The sequence below is a fragment of the Mchenga conophoros genome, linkage group LG10, assembly GCF_057382185.1.
Source record: "Mchenga conophoros isolate Kocher_MC1m ecotype Shallow Benthic linkage group LG10, M_conophoros_male_GT1.1, whole genome shotgun sequence".
Taxonomy (NCBI): domain Eukaryota; kingdom Metazoa; phylum Chordata; class Actinopteri; order Cichliformes; family Cichlidae; genus Mchenga; species Mchenga conophoros.
In genome coordinates this window covers 29340159-29359694 of record NC_140535.1, presented here as the reverse complement: position 1 = coordinate 29359694, position 19536 = coordinate 29340159, and the positions used below count along the sequence as shown (strand labels likewise).

At 40.1% G+C, this 19536-nt stretch overlaps 1 protein-coding gene across 5 annotated transcripts in view; it reads right to left on the bottom strand.

The window, feature by feature from the left end:
- The window catches only part of cadm1a (cell adhesion molecule 1a), a 466960-nt gene that overhangs the window by 33650 nt on the left and 413774 nt on the right, over window positions 1–19536 (bottom strand). For 3 of the 5 annotated variants that reach the window (XM_085289740.1, XM_085289744.1, XM_085289741.1), the window contains one exon: window positions 8679–8711. The exons of the other annotated variants lie outside the window; for them this stretch is intronic. In XM_085289740.1, coding sequence (XP_085145866.1) covers window positions 8679–8711 — 33 coding nt within the window. The remainder of the gene's footprint in view (window positions 1–8678; window positions 8712–19536) is intronic. 5 annotated transcript variants of the gene reach the window in all.

Here is a 19536-nt window from a genome sequence, read left to right as displayed (position 1 = left end):
GAATTCCCACAGCTAGCTGCCGGATACTGTAGCGATCAAATTCTGAAGTCACAATCACTACATTTGTTGGACATCAGTACCAGAGTAATCTGGCACACCGTGTCCTTGTCATTTAATGAATGCCTTGTCTCTTTAATGACATTCAAATGTGACAGCTTAGTCCTTGGATTAAAGAGAAAAGTTCTCTGGTTCACCTGCTGCAATCCCACTGTGAGCAGAGTGGCCATTATACTGCTGGATTCCTCTCCACTATTAGGTCTCTGAGCGCAGCTCAATTATCCCACTACTCTCACATGCTTGCTGACAGCCGTGTTGGCAGGTGTGTCCTTTCCAGACGTGCTCACCTCTCCGGATTGGAAATTAGTGAGTGCACCTAGCCATCAGCAAAAGCAACTGACATCCTCCACCAGCATGCCCTTTCATTAAGAGTGAGGAGATGGAAGTGAGATGAGAAGAAGAAATGCTGCTGGAACATCTAACAGCAAAAAGCTGCCTCTGAACTGTTGGCAGCTTTTGTGCATTTCTAAGAAACAAACTGCACGCGCAGAGTTGATTTACATCATGCAGGTTACATGATGAAAAGAAATCCTCCAGAAAGAAACGGACCGGTTTTTAAATGTGGCGTCCATGGGTGCAATTCTGGAAAATATATTGAAATAAATCAATTACTTTGCTCACTTTGAGGGAAAAAGTGGCCATGAAGGAGATGAATAAACCTCTTTTCATTATACACCCTCAGAAATGTGAATGAACCGCGAATATAATCATGTATGATTGTGTTTGGACTCTAAAATATCCATCAAGTTTGCTTCAAACCTGACTGAACTCCTCTGTTGTTTATGGAGCCGTTTCTTTTGCTCGAACAGAATTTTGGTTGGAGCTTTGAAATTGTTTGTGCTGTCCTGCAAAATGAGTTGGTATCACTTTAGTCAAGTCTTTATATAACTCTTTTTATAGTTTTTGTTTCACATGAGCGGCTCCAACTCTGCGGGTCTCACGAGTGAAATGACTTCTTACCACAACAACTTCGCAGAGCCAGAAGTGCAGCCGAGTTTATCCACATGCATAATAAAGTCAGTCATTATGTCTGAGTTTTTCCAGTTCCTGGCTCTCTCATTTCTCAGCTAAAGCTTAATTTATAAGAACAAAACGTTTCAACACCCACTTCTCCAGTCCACTGGTAGCTCATCTCAAAGCCTCTTCTGTTCTCTGCTGCATGTTTAATTTGTTCCCTCCTGCACTCCACGCCTCCTCCCCTGTACCTAGCCCATTTTACAGGGAAATGGACAATCTTGGGAAGAGCCTTCCAGTTCAGCAGTGTCTCGGCTTCCTTTCTCTTTCAGTCACGAAAAGCGGGACATCGCCATGGCAACTGCATTTGAGAGGTTGTAAGGAGTGAGGCGGTCAGTGCGGACAGAGTCAGAGGCTGTTAAAAAGCAGGGTCTGACTTGGTGTTACAAACTACGCCTGGAAATATGAGCATGAATTATCACTTTTTTTTTTATCGTGTTACTAGGAGTCACCAAAATTCTTGATTTTGGAGGGAGCGCTTGAAGGGAGCAACAAGTGCGTTTCACTTGGCTTTCTGAAGTGATTTAGCGATGCAAAGAAAGTGATTTAGCAGTGTTGACAATATTTGACAAACCTGTAAATTTGAGCATGCTGTGTGAGTCATGCAGGCCAGGTTCAGCTTATTTGTCCAGATGAAGTTATTCTTAACAAAAGCTCAAGTTGCAGCTGTTAGGCTAAAGGCTACGCCGACCAGATGCCAAGAAACTAAATATAGGACTCTTAGGACTCTCAGTAGTAGCACGTAAGTCAAACTTACACCCGAAACACGCATAAGCATGTTTGATGTTTAGCACGTGAAGGCAAAGAAAAAAAAACTTGAATTCCCTCGCTAACAGATTGGCAGATGTCTGTTTGATCACATGCTTCTTTATGTCACGTTCGTCCACGTGCGAAACTAAAAAAACATAACTGGTGGGGGAAAAAAGAATCACCATCCATCGGCCTTCAAGAGTACAGTCGCTGCATTTCTTTTTCTTTGTGTTAGCTTCCATCACACTCTGCTTAAATCTGCATAGCCTGTGGCTCCGTGGTGACTCGTAATTTTCCCCGCTGGATGTAGCGGAAGCTGCAAAAGACTGTGACAGGTTAATCTGCACTTGACCCAAGATGATGGCCTTCTCTGCTTCTCTGGATACAAGCCAGACTTTCTAAAACGGTCTGTCCTGCACTATAACAATTTGAGAACCAATAAAAAGGTGCAACGCTGTCTCAACACGAGGGACAAGACATATTCGTCCTGTGAAGTCCTACATAAAGAGGGGCTAGTCCTGCTCAGACAGAGCATAGCCTACCTGGCCCTACAACCTGCCTATAAATGTACAAAACTATCCTTGCCTTTTCCACGCTTCGGTTTTTGTATGCACACCTGCAACACGGGGTGTGTTTATGGCAATAAAGCAATGTGTCACTCATTTTTATTACTGGGGTCATAGAGGGGAGGTTGAGTGATTTTTGATGACAGATGAAGCAGAGAAATAAACAATGGCCAATAGGTACAGGTTGTGCAGTAGCTGCAGGCTCTGTGGACGCTCTAATTTCCTCCCTTTCTCGCAGTAACCTGGTGTCTCGTTTGCCAGCTGGATGCGTTCACATAGCACTTCTCCACAAGTGTCTTACAATTCATCTCTCATTCACTCGCACGCAAACACACACACATGCAAACTATCAACAATGTGGAGCGTAAAAGACTAGTTCAACCTTTCATATATCCGTTTAGTGAAAAATATGAATGATATTCAGCATTGTAAATGCAGCTGAATGGGGCTTAATTATATCAAGCTTATCCAATTTTTCTTTCCTTTTTTTTTCAAAAGATGAAGCTGAGTTTACAGCTGCATCAGGCCTTGGTGAAATTTATCTTTTGATAAGTAAAGAGAAGAAAATTATGCAACAGCTAGACTACATTTGGCTGTTATTTAATACTAAGTGCAATAATCCTTTCTGTCATCGTTGTATTTTTACTCAGTTGTATATAGTATTTGTATTTGTATTCTATTTTTATCTTATTGTATATTTATTTTATTTTATTCTACTGTATATAGTATTTTATTTTATTCTATTCTGTACAGCTGTGTACTGTATTTATTCTTATTGTATTCTAATTTTTGCCTCATAACTTTTGCACTGTCCACTTCCTGCTGTGACAAAACAAATTTCCCACGTGTGGGACTAATAAAGGTTATCTTATCTTATCTTATCTTATCTTATTTCATTTCAATTTTATTATTTATAGCCTACTGTAACGCTGTCTCCTGGAGATTCATCGTCGCTGTTATTATCTGCATTTGCTGACTCATCAGTTTCTATAGTCACTGAAATTCACGTCGTTTTAAAGCGAATCACTGTTTTCCGACGTGCATTGAAAATACATTGGACACCCACATGGGTGGTTAGCTAGCTAGCATTAATTAGCAAATTAAATCGGTCAGAGTTTTGAACTGTTGAAGAGTTGTAAGGTAGAAAAAACACAAGCAAGGGTTTAATTTGGGATTTTGCAGAGGCACAAAAAATGTGATCCTCAGGAGCATTCATCTGAACAAGACTAATATGGATACAACAAATACCTCCAGCTAAATGCTGAACTGGGCTAGTCTCATTGCAAAACACACAATGTCCTCGGTTTCACCTGGTTTTACCTTTAAAAATGAAAAAAATTATAATTTGACATATAACTTTTGTGTCTCTATATTTAGTATATACCAGCTCTTGAGGGGATCCTCAGACTCTTTCGCTCTGTTCACCAGCTAGCTGCTACAGTGTATTTTTAGAGCTTTTTTCCTTAAAAAAAAAACAAAAGAAACACTCTGCCTGCTGCTGCAGTGGGCAAGAGTGCTGAGAGTGAACCAAAAACAGTTACAGTTGCAGGTGTGACAGCTAAACAATGAACTGAAAGCTCTGCAAAGATGAGGGGAGCATTTTCAGGTGCTGTAAGCACCGCACAGCAGAATCGATGGTAAGCTTAAAGTTCTTTGGGAGATACAGAAGTAATGCTCAGCAGCAGCAACAGAAAACTTTTGTCATGCAATATGAATGCTACTAGTACATACCGGGCTTCCGATTTTAAATGGAGAGCCCCTGAGATATCTTCAAGGCATAAAAATACAGAGTCGGTTCAATTAAATTTTAAACTGTTTATTTATACAGTGCCAATTCAGATGCCTTCAAATGCCTAAAGTCACTTTAGGAAAGATAACCCTTGAGAACTTTGACAATCAGATAATCTCCTTCAAGCAGCACTTGGTGACTGGGGGAAAGAAGAACCCTGTTTTAACAGGAAGAGGAGGGAGTGAAGAACAAATGCTCATATCTAGCTCTAAATGTAAGCTTTATCAAAAAGGAAATTTTTAAACCTAATCTTAGAACTACAGAGGGTATCTTTCTCCTAAACTGGGAGCCGGTTCCACAGTGAAGAAGCCTTCTGTTCTGTCTTTGGAAACTCTGAGAACCTGCAGTCTGCGAGTGAATTTCTCTGGTCCAATAATAGCTGGGTTTTTTGCTCATTCCAGACCTTTATGTGAGAAGAATGATTTTAAATTCAATTCTACATTTGACAAAAAGCCAATATGGGTGAAATATGATCGTTCTGTCTAGTGCCCGTTAGCACTCTTGTGGCATGCTGGATCAGCCGAAGGCGTAAAGCGTGCCTCGCCACTTGGCTGCCATCTTGAAATGGCCCCTGCCATGTTTTTGGGCAATTATTTTGAAGCATTACCTAAATAAAGTTTAATTTTAACGGTCGCCTGGACATAAAAACTAGAGAATCAGCAGTGAAATCTGATTTAAAAACAAGTGATTAAACTTTAGGGGCGGCACAGTGGTGGTCTCACAGCTTGGGCTAGGTTAGTTAGCATGTTCTCCTTGTGCCTGTGTGGGTTCTCTCTGAGTGGGTTTATCCCACTGTCCACATACATACTGTACATGTTAGGGATCACTGGTGTTTCTAAAGTGGCCTTAGGTGTAAATGTGAGCATAAACTGTTGTTTATCCCTCTCACCCTCCCCATGACCCTGAGATTTATTTTAAATCAGAAAAATGACTAAATTGAAGCTGCTGAAGTGATTTTTAATGCTTAATGTAAAACTACCACTAAACAAATCTTATATTAATGATGCACTACTGCAGTTAATTGCAAACATCTAAAAACTGACTGCGGTCTCGGATGAACATCTGGGGCAACCATTCAAAAACTCATAAATGTTAAAAACACATCTTTGAAAAAGGAGGACAAAGCATCTGTGGTCTCTTCAACACAAGTGTTCAGCATCATATAGAGGAAGCAGACCTCACTGCTGCTGAGAGAGGACACCAACGAGTCGGGAGGCTCATCATCTTCCCCCAATCCCACCTGGAAAATTCTGACTACATCATGGTCACATTAGACAACATTTTACAAAAATATGTGAGATATCGCGATTAATGCAGAATGTTAAGCAATTATAGACCTTGATGTCAATGACTATGCATTCAGATGTGGCGAAATCCGACAGTCGGCCTACTTTTCACTAATTAAATCCATAACTGAAACATAAAAGAGCACCAGCTCTGATATAGATTAGCCTCTGCTTCCTTTGGGGTGTGCAATACATCAAAATAACAAACGATAGTAATTAAATTCGTCAAGTTCTCCCAGAAATGTTTAGAATTACAGCTAAAGGTGAAATTCCTTTTTTTCCCCCTGTATGTTGTAGGTTGTTACTTGGCACAAACCAATACAGGAAATCTGGTCATAACTCCCTTTGGGATATAAAGTTTGGATTAGTTCAACACAGAGTTCTGACCTTTCGACCCCTGACCCAACACTCATGAAAATTAAATCAATATTTTCCTGAAAACCTCCTGTCTGACAGCTGCTGGATTATCGACCACTACAGGCAAGAACGGATCTTTGAATGCCTCATCTAAAATGGCTGCCTTTATGTAGGAAATCCCCTTCTTAATTTGAATACAGTTACTATAATATTCATACTGATACCGCTGCACTGATTCAACTTAACACTTCTTACAGTGAAAAACTCTTGAACCACAATTCATTCCATCATATAAGGAAACAGACTTTCTTGTCATTGTTTAGAAATGGTCTTGCGTGTTTAATCTCCAAGCTTCTGGAGGTCTTTCATTGAACATTGGCTGCTTCTTCACTTTTCAGTCCAGTCCTTGTAACAAGGCATTTTAACAGGAATGTTGTTCTTGTTTTTTAAGGCATTTAACATAATCATTCATGCAGAAGAATAGCACCACACTCAAGGAATTAACTTGTTTAGTCTTTAAACACAACAGATAACTCAGCAAAGAGCCAGTTTAACTTGTCTCTTTAAGCAATTTCAAACTTTGAGCCTATCCATCCATCCATTCACTTCCGCTTATCCTTTTCAGGGTCGCGGGGGGCGCTGGAGCCTATCCCAGCTGTCATAGGGCGAAAGGCGGGGTACACCCTGGACAGGTCGCCAGTCTGTCGCAGGGCTAACACACAGGGACAGACAACCATTCACACTCACATTCACACCTAGTGGCAATTTGGATTATCCAATTAACCTATCCCCACAAGCTGCATGTCTTTGGACGGTGGGAGGAAGCCGGAGTACCCGGAGAGAACCCACGCAAACACGGGGAGAACATGCAAACTCCACACAGAAAGACCCCGGCCTGATGGTGGAATTGAACTCAGGACCTTCTTGCTGTGAGGCAACAGTGCTAACCACCGTGCCACCGTGCTGCACTTTGAGCCTAAAATAACAAAAACACATTTTTTCTAGCGCTGTCAGCGCTAATCTTGTTAAAATGACATTAACGCCATAACCGCATTAAATCTCCGTTAGCGAGTTATCGCGGATCGCCCCGTGCGTGGGACTGCACAGTGTCAGCGCGGTTAGCTCGTTAAAGCGTTAGGGCCGTGCATCCCCACACACGGGGCGATCTGCGCTAACTCGCTAACAAAATTTGCTGCCTTAATGCGGTTAACGTCATTTTAGCAAGATTAACGCTGACAGCATTAATTTGTTTGCATTCTTTTGTAGAATCTATGCAAAAGGCCAAAGACAACAGAGTTTGGCAGGCATAAATCAGCACCAACAAGTTGATTCCCAAATAAATATTAGCTGAAATATTGTCATAATCCCAGCATGGCGTGCAGTGTGTTGTTAAACAAAATCTGAGGAAACTTGGCAAGCTATCTACTGCAGACAAACAGCATCTGAAAGTTATTCCCGTTAAAAATAGGGAATACATCAAAGAAAGACCTGACACAGGATGTAAGAGATGCATCTGGCTCTTCAGCTGATCCATCTCCGTTTCACTGAAGCCATCAGAAAATGTCTCAGTGGAAGGGAGCCTGTCAAGAAGCCATTCTTAGGAAAAAAAAAACAGGCAGAAAAGGCTGAGGGATGCCAGTTTACAGAAGACATGGAGTGAAAATCAGTGGCATTGGAGTGATGAACCCAAATTGGAAATTTCTGGTTCAAACTGACATTACATATGGAAGTGGTCAGGAGAGAGGTTAGAGATGGCTGTGAGTGTCTACAGCCATCTGGGAAACACGCTGGAGGCTCTGTCATAGTCTGGTGGAGGAGATCTTGTCAAAACGGATGGAATTGTGAATGCATAAAAGTACCGTCAGATTTTGATACACTGTGCAACACCATCTGGAAAGTGTCTCAGCGGGAGCCACGTCTTTTTTCTGCCGGACAATGATCCCAAACAAAGAAGACTGGAAAACTATTCCTGGTGGTCATACCAAATATTGACTTTCATGCTTGTGTAAAGAAATAAGCAGTGAGTCAAGACTTTTGCACAGTACTGTATGTGTTTCATACAAATATGCTGTTGAAAACAGAAAAGAAATGTTGGTTTGACAACATTTTAACAGCTGTTTGTCTTATTGACTCATTTTCAGTTTGACTGAAACCATCATAAAATTATTCAACAAAATTAATTACCATAAACAGGTCAGCAGAGGCCTGCTGCTCTTTTTTTTGTTCTTCAGCCCTCTAAGATGGTCATTAGAAGTCTGTGAAGTGCGATTCAAATTTCTGCAAAACGAACACATGCTTAACAGAAAGCTCGTGATAACGCCTTCATGAATTTGGTCCCACAAATTATGAAACTGGAGGCACGAAATTATGAAAAAAGGCTGCAAATTAGGTGAAATTGGAAAATGATGTGTATCATCTTCATTCAAGTAAATGAAAACAACTAAATTAGGTCTATTTTTGCCCCAACACACAGCATCATCTAATGTTGCAGATATAATCAGCCCTGGCCTCAGTGTGGGTGATATTCCTCTGTGGCACCTTCAGGGAAACACTGTAATTGGTTAGTTGGTGAAACCATTTTGCAAGTGCAGCTGAAGTAAGAAGAATTAGAAGGGTTTTTATATATATTTGACAGCATAACTGCAATTAAAGTAAAATGCAGCCTGACTGGTACCTGCTTCAGTATGGCCAACATAAACCTGACACACAGCACAAAGCTGACATTTCCAGGCTGGGCAGCCTGGCACAATAATGTCTGTTGTGTAACAGTAAAAGCAGGCATGCTGCAAAGACAAATATACAAGTTAAAAAAAAAAGAGAGAGCAAGAGAGACATAAGGAGGAAAGTAGAGATACCAACCATGAGCTGCAGGTTCAGTGCTGGGCGCAGTGTCTGAGCACACAAGGAGAGGACATGGCAGTTGTGGAGGGAGGTGTGGAACAGGAGGAACAGCATGCAAATAAAGAAGAATTGGGGTGGGGGAGGCAGGGAGGGAGCAGGGCAGGGGGAGAAAACAAATGACACCCATAAGCAAGCATTCAGAAGACCAGAACATGACAAAAGACATAAGACTTAAGGGAAATCAAAGGGAACCAAAGGCAGTGCAGAGATAAACACGGGCTTGCATTCACACACAAAAATACACTTTGCACTGCACACACTGGACGTTCGACTCAGAGGGGAGTGTGGCTACTGCTCGAGGAGATATGGAAGAGACTATTATCGTGTGCTGTTGGCAGCTTTGGTGTGCAGAAATGAAAGACTATCGAGGGGAAATAATTGTGCAGCCGTCTTGATGTATCAGTTTGTGACTTGGAAAACATTTCACCAGCACTTTATGAAGGCAATGTTTCATATGGCAAATAGTTAAGTAAAGCAGAAACAAAGTAACAGAATTCATTGCTGAAATAACTCTGCATTGAATGAGATACAGCAGCCAAATTATCACCAGCCAACTCTTATCACTTTAGGCTTTTTCAACACCAGGTTTTAAATTTAAATGCACTTTCCTGTAGTTGGTATTCGTGAGAGTGGCGACCTTACATTTTAGCTCCACTACTAGTAAATCCAGCTAAAATGATCTTGACCGGGACTGTGTAAAACTTGGACTGATGAGTGTCAGCTTGCAGTTTTTTTCTTCTTTTTGTGGAAAACGCTATATAAATTATCAGCTGCTGCACATCCTTGAGTCTGCCGTCAGAGGATTTCAGATGCTGTTAGATAAACTGACAAGCGCTGTCTCAATAGATGTTACACCTGCCCTGCTGTGCAGCGTTTGCTATCAAGCATGACTACTTCACCATTTTGTTCAGCAGCACTGTAGCTCGAGAGGAAAAAACGTTATCAAATTTGAACATTATCTGCATTATCCAACTTCGAAAAATGTGGTGGCATCATGGTAACTAATAGAATTTCACAGGAAAATTATATTTACAGTGTATATTATGCGTAGCTCTTGGTTAAGTAAATACAGACATTTCACATGGCTTATTAAGTTTAGTTGATAGCTGGAGATTTATAATATTTCAATGACTTAAGCCATTTGAGATCCATCAACTCAGTGCATTTAGCAACGCTGGCTGCTTTGATTAGGTTGCTTTTACATTAGACCAATGTGTAAAACAGAGACAAATCACAGCCAAAGCTGGTGTAGCTTCAGTGCACACAGCAGACTGCTACACCCCACTGTATAATTGGTGAGACGAAAACAAACAGTTCACTCTCATTTAAACTACCAGTTACATGTCTTTAACTATGTCAACTGCAGTGTGTTTTAAAAGGTTCAGTGTGTTACATTTGAGAAGATTTGTAGTCTTACTCATATATTATTTTTGGGTTTTGATTTCAGAACGTACCCCTAACATCTTCTCTATGTCTAACATACTACATGTGGACCATTTGTAGAGAGCATCCTGAGACACTGGCCGTTTATAATAATCAATGAAATTATGTGCATTCTGTGTCTCACTTCGACTATAGAGGTCCATCGCAGGTGTAGCCAATCAAAAGATAAGTTCTACTCCGTATCCGCTCTGCGAATGATCCGCATATGAAGTGCTCGTGTGGTGGAAGTAACCCTACAATAAAGTTTAGGCCCTCCTTGACTATGAAAAGCCGATTATTCTGAAGCAGGACAGTTTTGTTCCCGTGTGTCACTTCCAATTCTTTGGTCTTTTCTCTCTGCAGGGACATGTGACAGGGCCTGTAAGGCGTTGATACAGATAGATGTTATTGCAAGTTAGAGATTTGTGCTCGGTGCTAATGTGCAGGGAACAATAGACCAATGCCACACCTCACCTCTGCTGCCAGAAGCTATGATACAGGGAGCAATTTCACAAGGTGAGTCCGTTTTAGAGTTACTGAAGTCTCAAAGGATCCGTTCTCCTTGAGTAGTTGAGACATGTCAGTGCTAAATAACGCCCTGGGCCAGGGATTAGACTGACAATGCATATTTGGTGAAGTTACAGCCCTTAGTATGAGCCACAGAAGTGACCAAAATAGTGCTTTTTTGCAATTGGATGCTGTATATAGAGAAATTCTTTGAGCCAGATTAGTAAGGTAGACTGTTAAATGTGGACGTGCATTACCCAGCTATCTCATTTTGTGCCGCAAACAAACAAACGAAAGCGTAAAATCCCCACACAATAAACTTGCTTGATCCTGATTACAGAATCCTGTCATACCAAAAGGATGCTGTATTAGTTCTGAAGTGACAATTAGGTTTACACTGTTATATGTTGACAGAATGACACTGCTTTCCACAGGAATTAGGAGGTATAAAACAATACCCTGGCGTAAATATGACAAGCAGGATCCTATTTCACTAATTGTGAGTGTTTGGGCAGTGGTATTTACAGTTATTTTGATGTTGTCTGAGTTCCAAAAGGATTGTTGACAAGTATTAGCAGACCTTAGAAAAGTCTTTCACGAAGCAAGTCGTGCTACTTGGCAGTTTTTTCAGGCTAACAAGGCCAAGCTCCTATCTGGATAATGGAAAGAGACAAGTACACGATCAGCAGTCACATTTGATCAAATTTGTTTTAAAAGTGGTGGCTGTGCTCAAAAATGAATTTGAAAATCTTTTTTGAATTGCAGTCACCACATTGCGTCTGTATTTACGGCTCAGTCAGGAGTGTCTGCATTATCAGCAACAGCGTCTGTTCGTCTCGCCAGAGCAGTGAACAAATATCATGCTTATCACATTATGTATAGTGTTGTAGGGGCAAAAAACCCTGTAAACTTACACATTACATGCTCTGATATTTATGGTGTTTGAGTCACATTCACATGGAGATAGGTAAAAGTTTAAATAGCTTAGTGTGTGTAAGTATTATTGCAGGGTGTTTTTTGTTTTTTGTTTTATAAAAATGCAGTGCAAATCTCTCTGGAAATGCTGGCATCTCAAAATAGGCATGAAGAAGGTCTGAAAAATGCTCATTTTAGGTAAAATGTCATACAGGTAGACAGCTGCAAAAATCTCTGGTAGTGGAAAATGTTGGCAATCTTAAGACATGGTTATTTTCAGGGACCAGTGAGTTTATTTTATTTAGCAAAAAGAGGCGACTGAGAAGCAGAGGACATAAGCTGATTCAAACTTTTTCCAGAATCAGTCTGTTGTTGGTAAAGACTCAGGTTTAAATGCCTGATGCCTCGTACTCTGATCATCTCCGGTGGCTTCTGGAACACCTTTTTAGACTCTGGTAAGTGTCGCAGAAGCATTTTTGCTGACTGTTGGTGAAGAAATTCAAAATCCAAATCCAGGCTCTGACACGGAGAAGAAAGACAGCATAAATGAACCTACATATTTACTATGATAGTGAGTGAAGATGCATGTCTCCTAACAGCTGACTGTTGCATTCTTCCATCCAGCAACACATTTGACTCAAGTGTCTCCTAGTTTGTCTCTTTTAAAGCCAACAGGGAGGACAGATTTGTCCTTAGGATCTTTTAAATGGCATATCTCAGCCTTACAGCGTCTCTCTCACAGCAGTCTATTTGGTAAATGTTCTACATGGCTGCAGCCCCCAGAAGCAGGGAGTAATTTTCTATTTAAGGTTTCTGTATTTATGGTGGTGACTACACCTGTTATGAACAGTTTCTTAACAATAAAACCAAATCAAATGTCACACTACGCTGACTTTTCATTTCTTTAAAAAAATGTTTATGAGGACCAGAAGGTGGAGGCAGGTCTGCTGTACTATTATCTGCCTTATATTTTCCTAAAACAGAAAGAAACAAGGAGTTGTAGAATATGATTCCATTTTTTTAATTGACTGGTGACACTTCATGAGTCTATGAGAGAGCACGGGGGGAAAAGTATTTGTATAGTAGGAGGAAATAGGGAAATGACTGGCTCGACTATTTTGATTTTATACATTCCAGTATAATAGCAACAGCAGTAGATCAGAGCACATCTTATGAAGGGTTAGATCAAAAGATGATAATAGCCTCTTTTCAAAACATCTCTGCCACCGGAGAAGAGATTTATGCACTGGTGTTCACTGGCATCCAAATGTAAAATGAAGCCTGTGTCGCTGCAAGCCTCAGTCAACAGAAAGGCAGCCTGACCTGCCTACCTGCCAACCTGACCTCATTACACTGTGGGTGGTAACCATGTGGGACCATTCAGTATGTCTGCTGCAGAGTGATTGCCTGTACATTTTTGAACAGCCTCTCTTTCCAGCAGCCCTCTTTCACCATCTCTAGCTTCAGGTCAACTGAGACATCGGCATTGTCCTCGCTGACATTCAGAGACATGGTGAGGACATGGCTTCATGACTAGTTGTCATGATTCCCACAAGCCCTTTGGTGACTTACTGTGACACGAAATCCAGCTCAACATGCAGAGATAACTGCGTGCCAATCATAATTATATTGGTAGAAATGCATTAGGGGGAACCCTGCAGTACAGAAAAATGCCAACATGCTGCTGGGTGTCCCCGCTGGCTGTTAGATTACTTTTTTGTTGGATCCACTGACCTGGCTTCTCTACTCTGGCTTTAGTTTGTGATTTCCTATATTTCCCAGACTTTTCCGTCCCCCGTGGAGCGCTGCTGATAGAGAAACTTGTATCTCTTTCTTTTCAACAAAAGATTTTGCTCTGTAATAACAGTTGAATGCTGGAGAACAACAGAAAATCCAGGAGGAAATTCTTTTCAAAGTCAGTTTGAGGTGCAATCGTATTATAGTGATCTTTATTATTTATTTTTTTAAGTTTCTGGTCACTTGTTTTTTCTTCTTCTTGGAACAGACACAAATTTAACCCAGTAGTGAAAGTGCATTACAATAAATGTTTTTAGGGATAAACCTTTCTCACTCACTATGTGCTAACAGACCTCTCTGCATTGAATCACACTTGTTATTGATCTCTGTCTCTCTTCCACAGCATGTCTTTATTCTGTCTTCCTTCTCTCACCCCAACCGGTCGCAGCAGATGGCCCCGCCCCTCCCTGAGCCTGGTTCTGCCGGAGGTTTCCTTCCTGTTAAAAGGGAGTTTTTCCTTCCCACTGTCACCAAAGTGCTTGCTCATAGGGGGTCATATGATTGTTAGTTTTTTTTCTCTCTATGTATTATTGTAGTATTATTGAATTCTAGCATGATATGGGCTACGCAGACAGTAAGTAGTTTGCAGGTCTGAAAAGTGAGGCTAATGTTCGAATGCCTTAAACCTGCTTTTTGTTTGAAATGGCAACTGGGGGCTTTGTTTGTAATTTGAACCACAACTTCCTGTCCTTTAGTCTCTGGTAAATGCCAGTCTGATCTGTCCTCAGTAAAGGCTTCTCATGAGTTTATGGGATCAATATTTAGGTAAAAACCAGTTCATTTACCATTTAAGTTTAGTCTCGCTGCAGTGGCTTATCCTCCATTCTCCATTACCCTCTTCCGTCACACTAACCCTCCTTCACTTCATCCATGAATCTTCTCTAAGTAAGTTTAACAAAAAAAAAAAAAAAAAAGGATAGGTTTTAAACATCTCTTCAGTCTTTATTGGTTTTATAATGGTTAATGAAGGTTTTTTTTATGGCGAGGTAATTCGGAGACATGATGCAACAAAAATGCAACCAGACAGAAAAATCCCTGGGAGATATTAAAGTCTGCCTTGTGCTCCCAATGGCCAATTCACACCAGCTGCGGCAGCTTATTGAGCTTCAGGCACATAGACAGACATGACCATTTGTTTCGGCATTGTTAACAGTTAATTGGTTCATACATTCACAATAAAGTATTGGTTGTAATGAAAAAAAAAAAAAAAAAAAAAAAGTAAGTTTACTTTGTAAATTATGGTCATTCCAAGTTTTACAAAGCATGATGATTCAGGATACGCTCTATGGCTAAAAACGAGTGATTGACAGGCCATTCAGTTAGATCTGCCCCTCTCTTGACATCTCGTTTCACATACCTATGTCCATGTACTGTACGTTATAGCACGGCTATAGATTCTGGATTAAAAAACCCAGGTGCTTCGGTCCAATACTGTTAGACAAAAACCACTAATTCAGTAATAGAAATACAGGATTTATTGACATAATTCGTGCATTTATTTTAGGAGCTGCAATATGAAAGGTTGCAAAACTGTGTTTGCTGGTGATACTTTTCAGATATTGTGGCAACCTGATTACCTCCTGGCCCTGCTTTACAACCTTCATCTCCTTGTGGTCACTATAAAATGCAGTAATACCTCTAAAAGACAATATACTCTCGCATTAAGAAGCCATGTTGGGCTCCTGACTGCTGTTTTCAATGATACTGAGCACTATAATTCCACTGAGGCGCTCTAATATCACATGACGTCAATTATTGTGTTGCTATTGACCTTAATCAAATTAGTTATAGCTGGCTGGCTCCAATTTGAAAATGGATAGGAACTCAAACTGAACAAAGTGGTAACAATACCACACATTAGTATGTGACAGTGCATTACTATGTAAGGATGTGTTAGTGGTTAGGATAGATGGTGGCACATCTAAATTCATAAAATTTCTAAGTCACTTCACCAGATGGTGTTTATGTATTTTAAGGCCCTGACAAATGTAATGAATGTTTGTTTCCTTTCCCTCGCCGTGCCGGTGTTGTTGTATGTTCTGTTTATAGTGTGGGTTAAATGAATTGGTTGTCAGCGCCGTTTACGGTCTTTCATCAATTAAAAATAATGCTACCCTGCCGCCTGATTGTTTTATTTGCAGTAGGTACACATTTATTATGCATATTTCTCATTCCTGGCTTAGGAACAATTATTCATTTGTCACTGTATCGAATTAGGCAAAGATTAGCTGTAGTTTGTTGATGGGAGACATCATAATGTTGAATAAAGCAGCGCATTTGTGGTTTTAAGGTCAGTTTTCATCTCTCTTGGCCGTGACTATTATTATGAACCTAATGCATCCGAGGAAAGTGTGAAAGTTACTTTTCAAGTAAAAAATTTTTTTCTGCCCTGACACTGACAATAAGAATACAACTAGCTAAGCATTAGAGAAAATAAGTTAGGTTACTGAAAAAGAAGAAGCAGTTCTTGAAAAGGGTTTAATAAGTATAAAAAATGACATGTGACTACTATATCCTAATTGCAGGAGTTGGTCAGCAAGATATCTCCATTTAGAAATTTATTTAGTGGTGAAAACAGTAATTTAGTCATTTTCCCATGTCACTTTCTAAACCCTGCCAAGCACTTAAAAGCCATGTGGTGGGACTCTAACAGATTTTTTAAAGTTCTCTTTTCTGTCCTTCTAATGGGAAATTGCTAAAAAAAAAATAAAAAAAATAAAAAAATCCAATCCCACTCTGATAGATTCATTTGGCAGTGGGTCTCTGATCTGTGCGGCACACTGTGGGTAAATGAAATCAACTGGCAGAGCGTATTATGGCCATATGAGTCTGCTGCCTTCAATCTATATACACAGTAATAATGGAATGCCCCTGATAGTTGAAAGCAAAGAGAGGACATCTGGCAGAAACTATAAGTGGGTTGTTTCAACCTGAAAATATTGGCCCTGCCGACGTGAGGTTGGCTTTATCAGCCCACGCATCTCAACGTAAGTTCTGCTCACCGGGGACTGAAATAACTTGCCAATATACTGTACAGAGATTTTGTTGTTGTTGTTTTTTTACTGCAGAGACAGTCAATGATCATAATTCTTTTTCAGTGAGAGTCTGTTTAGGGTGTGATTTTCTCCAGACATTCTTTCTTCTTATTAAGAGGTGGCATTAAAGTGGAAGGCAAAATGAGAACTAGAATCATGTACACACCCATAAATACCCAACATGATGCGATCACAGCTGAGCCTGCTTTTGTTAAGAGTCTAAGGTAACAGTGAAAGCTCCCTTTATTCTCTCTCGTAGATGCACCTGCACCATAAATGTTATATTTATTTATAAATTGTATAAAAACTGTATATAGTTTTCATAATAAGCATGCATAACCTTTCTTAATTTTATAGTTCAATACATTCACTTTCTCTTAGGCTGCCTTCCATGATCCACTGAGTGTTTCTTCTTCACTCACCTCTTTTCACTCTGTATTAGCCCTTTTCCAGCCTGTTCCTACTCCCCTCAGCTCGACTCAGTTTTAGAGTTTTCAGAAGGTGGTTGTAACCTGTCCCGTGTACTTTTTTACTACCTACTCGGCCAGGGTCCCAAGCCATCTGAGTCAGTCTGAAAGTGTAACATCACCAGACTGTATGCCACCAATTGGCCAGCCAGTGGCATCACTTGATGGCTCATGAGAGTGACTCCTTGAAAATCAAAATCTCAATTTATGAAGCCCAACATTGTGGTCCATGGACTGAGCAGCGGGTATACAATCGCCTCGACATCCTCCCTTGTTGTGATGCACTTGTGTTGCATACAAATGACGTCACGAGACTTTCTGTTGCGTTGCTGTAATGACTCCAAACCGCGTATGTGATACTCAGTTGTAATGGAAAATGACCGAAACTGAAACAACCGAAAGTAGACTTGAGTTTAGCCGAGCAGGTATTTTGTGTTTATACATCACTTTGCATTTAATCATTGGTTATTACTCATCTTTGGCTCTCTTCCACAGTGTGCCTTTTCTCCCCCCAATCATCCCCGACTGATTAAGATGACTTCCCCTCCCTGAACCTGGTTCTGCTGAATGTTGCTACCTGTCAAAGGCAGTCGCCAAAGTGCCTGCTCACATCGGGGGTCATCTGACTAGTGAAAATAAATTGGAATTGAATTATAAAAATCTTACCCAGCATATTGACTATTTTGAAAATTGCTGTATTTTCTCCAAGATGAAAAATGAAATGCATTTTGCTGTTTAATAAATTTATAGTTTTCAAAGAGTTATACATTAGTTTAATACAACTTTGATCTTGACTGTGTAGTTTTGCCAATCAATATCATATCTCTCAATAATTTCTTATTCAAGAGGATAAGACACAAAAAAAATCAGGCAAACTGGTTGTCAACATGCAAACAGTCAACCAAAAAAAACAAACCCAAACCCTTAAATGATCCCAGTGCAACAAAAGCAGATATTTGATGTTTCCTTATTACCCTTCCTTGTATCAAGTAAGTTCACCTGGAGATCAATAAGTGACCTGATTTAAAGCAAAACGATTGCGATAAGCATTATGTAGTCCATGCAATCACCACACAGGTTGCTGTCAGACGAATCACCAAAATGTCCCCACTGTGACGTTTGTATGTTCTTCCCATTTCTGCCAGGCTTCTCCGATTTCTTCCCGCACATGCACCCAATGTCAGTGATGGGAATAACGGTGTTACAAGAAACGGCGTTACTAATGGCGTTACTTTTTTCAGTAATGAGTAATCTAACTAATTACTATTCCTATCGTTACAACGCCGTTACTGTTACTAACAAGAAAATGCCGTGCGGTCACGTTACTATTTTTCAACAAACAGACGGTTGAAGCTGTCTTCAGCTTACCGCATCAGTTGCACGGAAGTAGCTGTAAGTAATCTGGGTGCTACAGCTTTAAGCAGCTGCGTGAGCTCCCGCGGACGGCAATCACTTTCTGGTAGATGATCACTTTTTGGCACAACACCTGGGGCAAAACAATCGCATGAGTGCTGCTGTTTGACTGAGGAAGAATAAAGTAGTCGTGGTAAGCCAATCACATGACCACTTTAAGATGACAAAGCAACAAGTTGATATATACCAGTTTTTAATTGTGTTGATAGGCCACGTAAAACCAGAGTCATGATAAACAATATATACGCCTGTTTTTCCTCAATAGTTTCGTCATGTTTACTGTCTAAGGACAGCGCTAGCAAGCACTCTCTGCTTATGAGCAAAAAAAACCAGAAAACAAAACAAAACCCCGCCCTTTCGTGTTGGTGGAAAAATGCACCATGTCAACCAATCAAAAAATGATATGGCAACATGACATTTGGTTGTTTAGGAAGAGGGGGAAGTTTTAGGACTGACAGCGAGAGACAGAGAGAGAGACAGCAGAAAAAGAGAGAGAGAGCGAGTTTTGAGATGTGAGAGATTTGTGATGTTTAGTGTGTTTGGAGTGTGTAGTTAATGTGTTGTGTTGTGTAGTTAGTGTTGTGGATAGTTTTGTGTTGTGTGTCCGAACAATGAGGCGACTGCTGTCTCCAGGTAGAAACAGGAGTGATACACCTGCTGCTGTCAGACCTGCAGGTATCAGACTGTGATGTTCTCCTTTATAGTGGACAGAAATATTTGGAGTGGCACAAATAATTTGTGTGGCATCTTATTGAATGCAGAACAGCTGATTGTTCTGTAAATAGCTTGAAATGGTTATTTAAAAAAGGGGTAAAAGGTAAATGGCTGCAAATAACTTTATTGTTTGCAAAACTTGTGCATATAATTTTAAAATTGTCAATTAATATTTGCATTTAAAGTTATGAAATGTGAGTCATTGAACATATTTGTGGTTGTTACAGTAAAAAATAACTTTTTTCTAATTGGATTTTATGTTTTTTGTCTGATTTTAGATCAATTGTGTTAATACAGTATGTCAAAATAAAAACATAACTGTAAATTCAGACACGTGAGATTGTGCTGAAAACAATGATACCAAATAAGGCAAAGTAAATAGTTTTTAAAGGTGAAATGTAGAGGAAACATCAAAAGTGGTTAAAATGGCCAATTATACCCTGGACCCCAGAGGGTTAAACATTTTTTTTTAAAGTAACACCATAGTTACTTTTCAAGTAATTAATTACTTTTAGAATCTTGTAACTCAGTTACTAACTTTTTTGA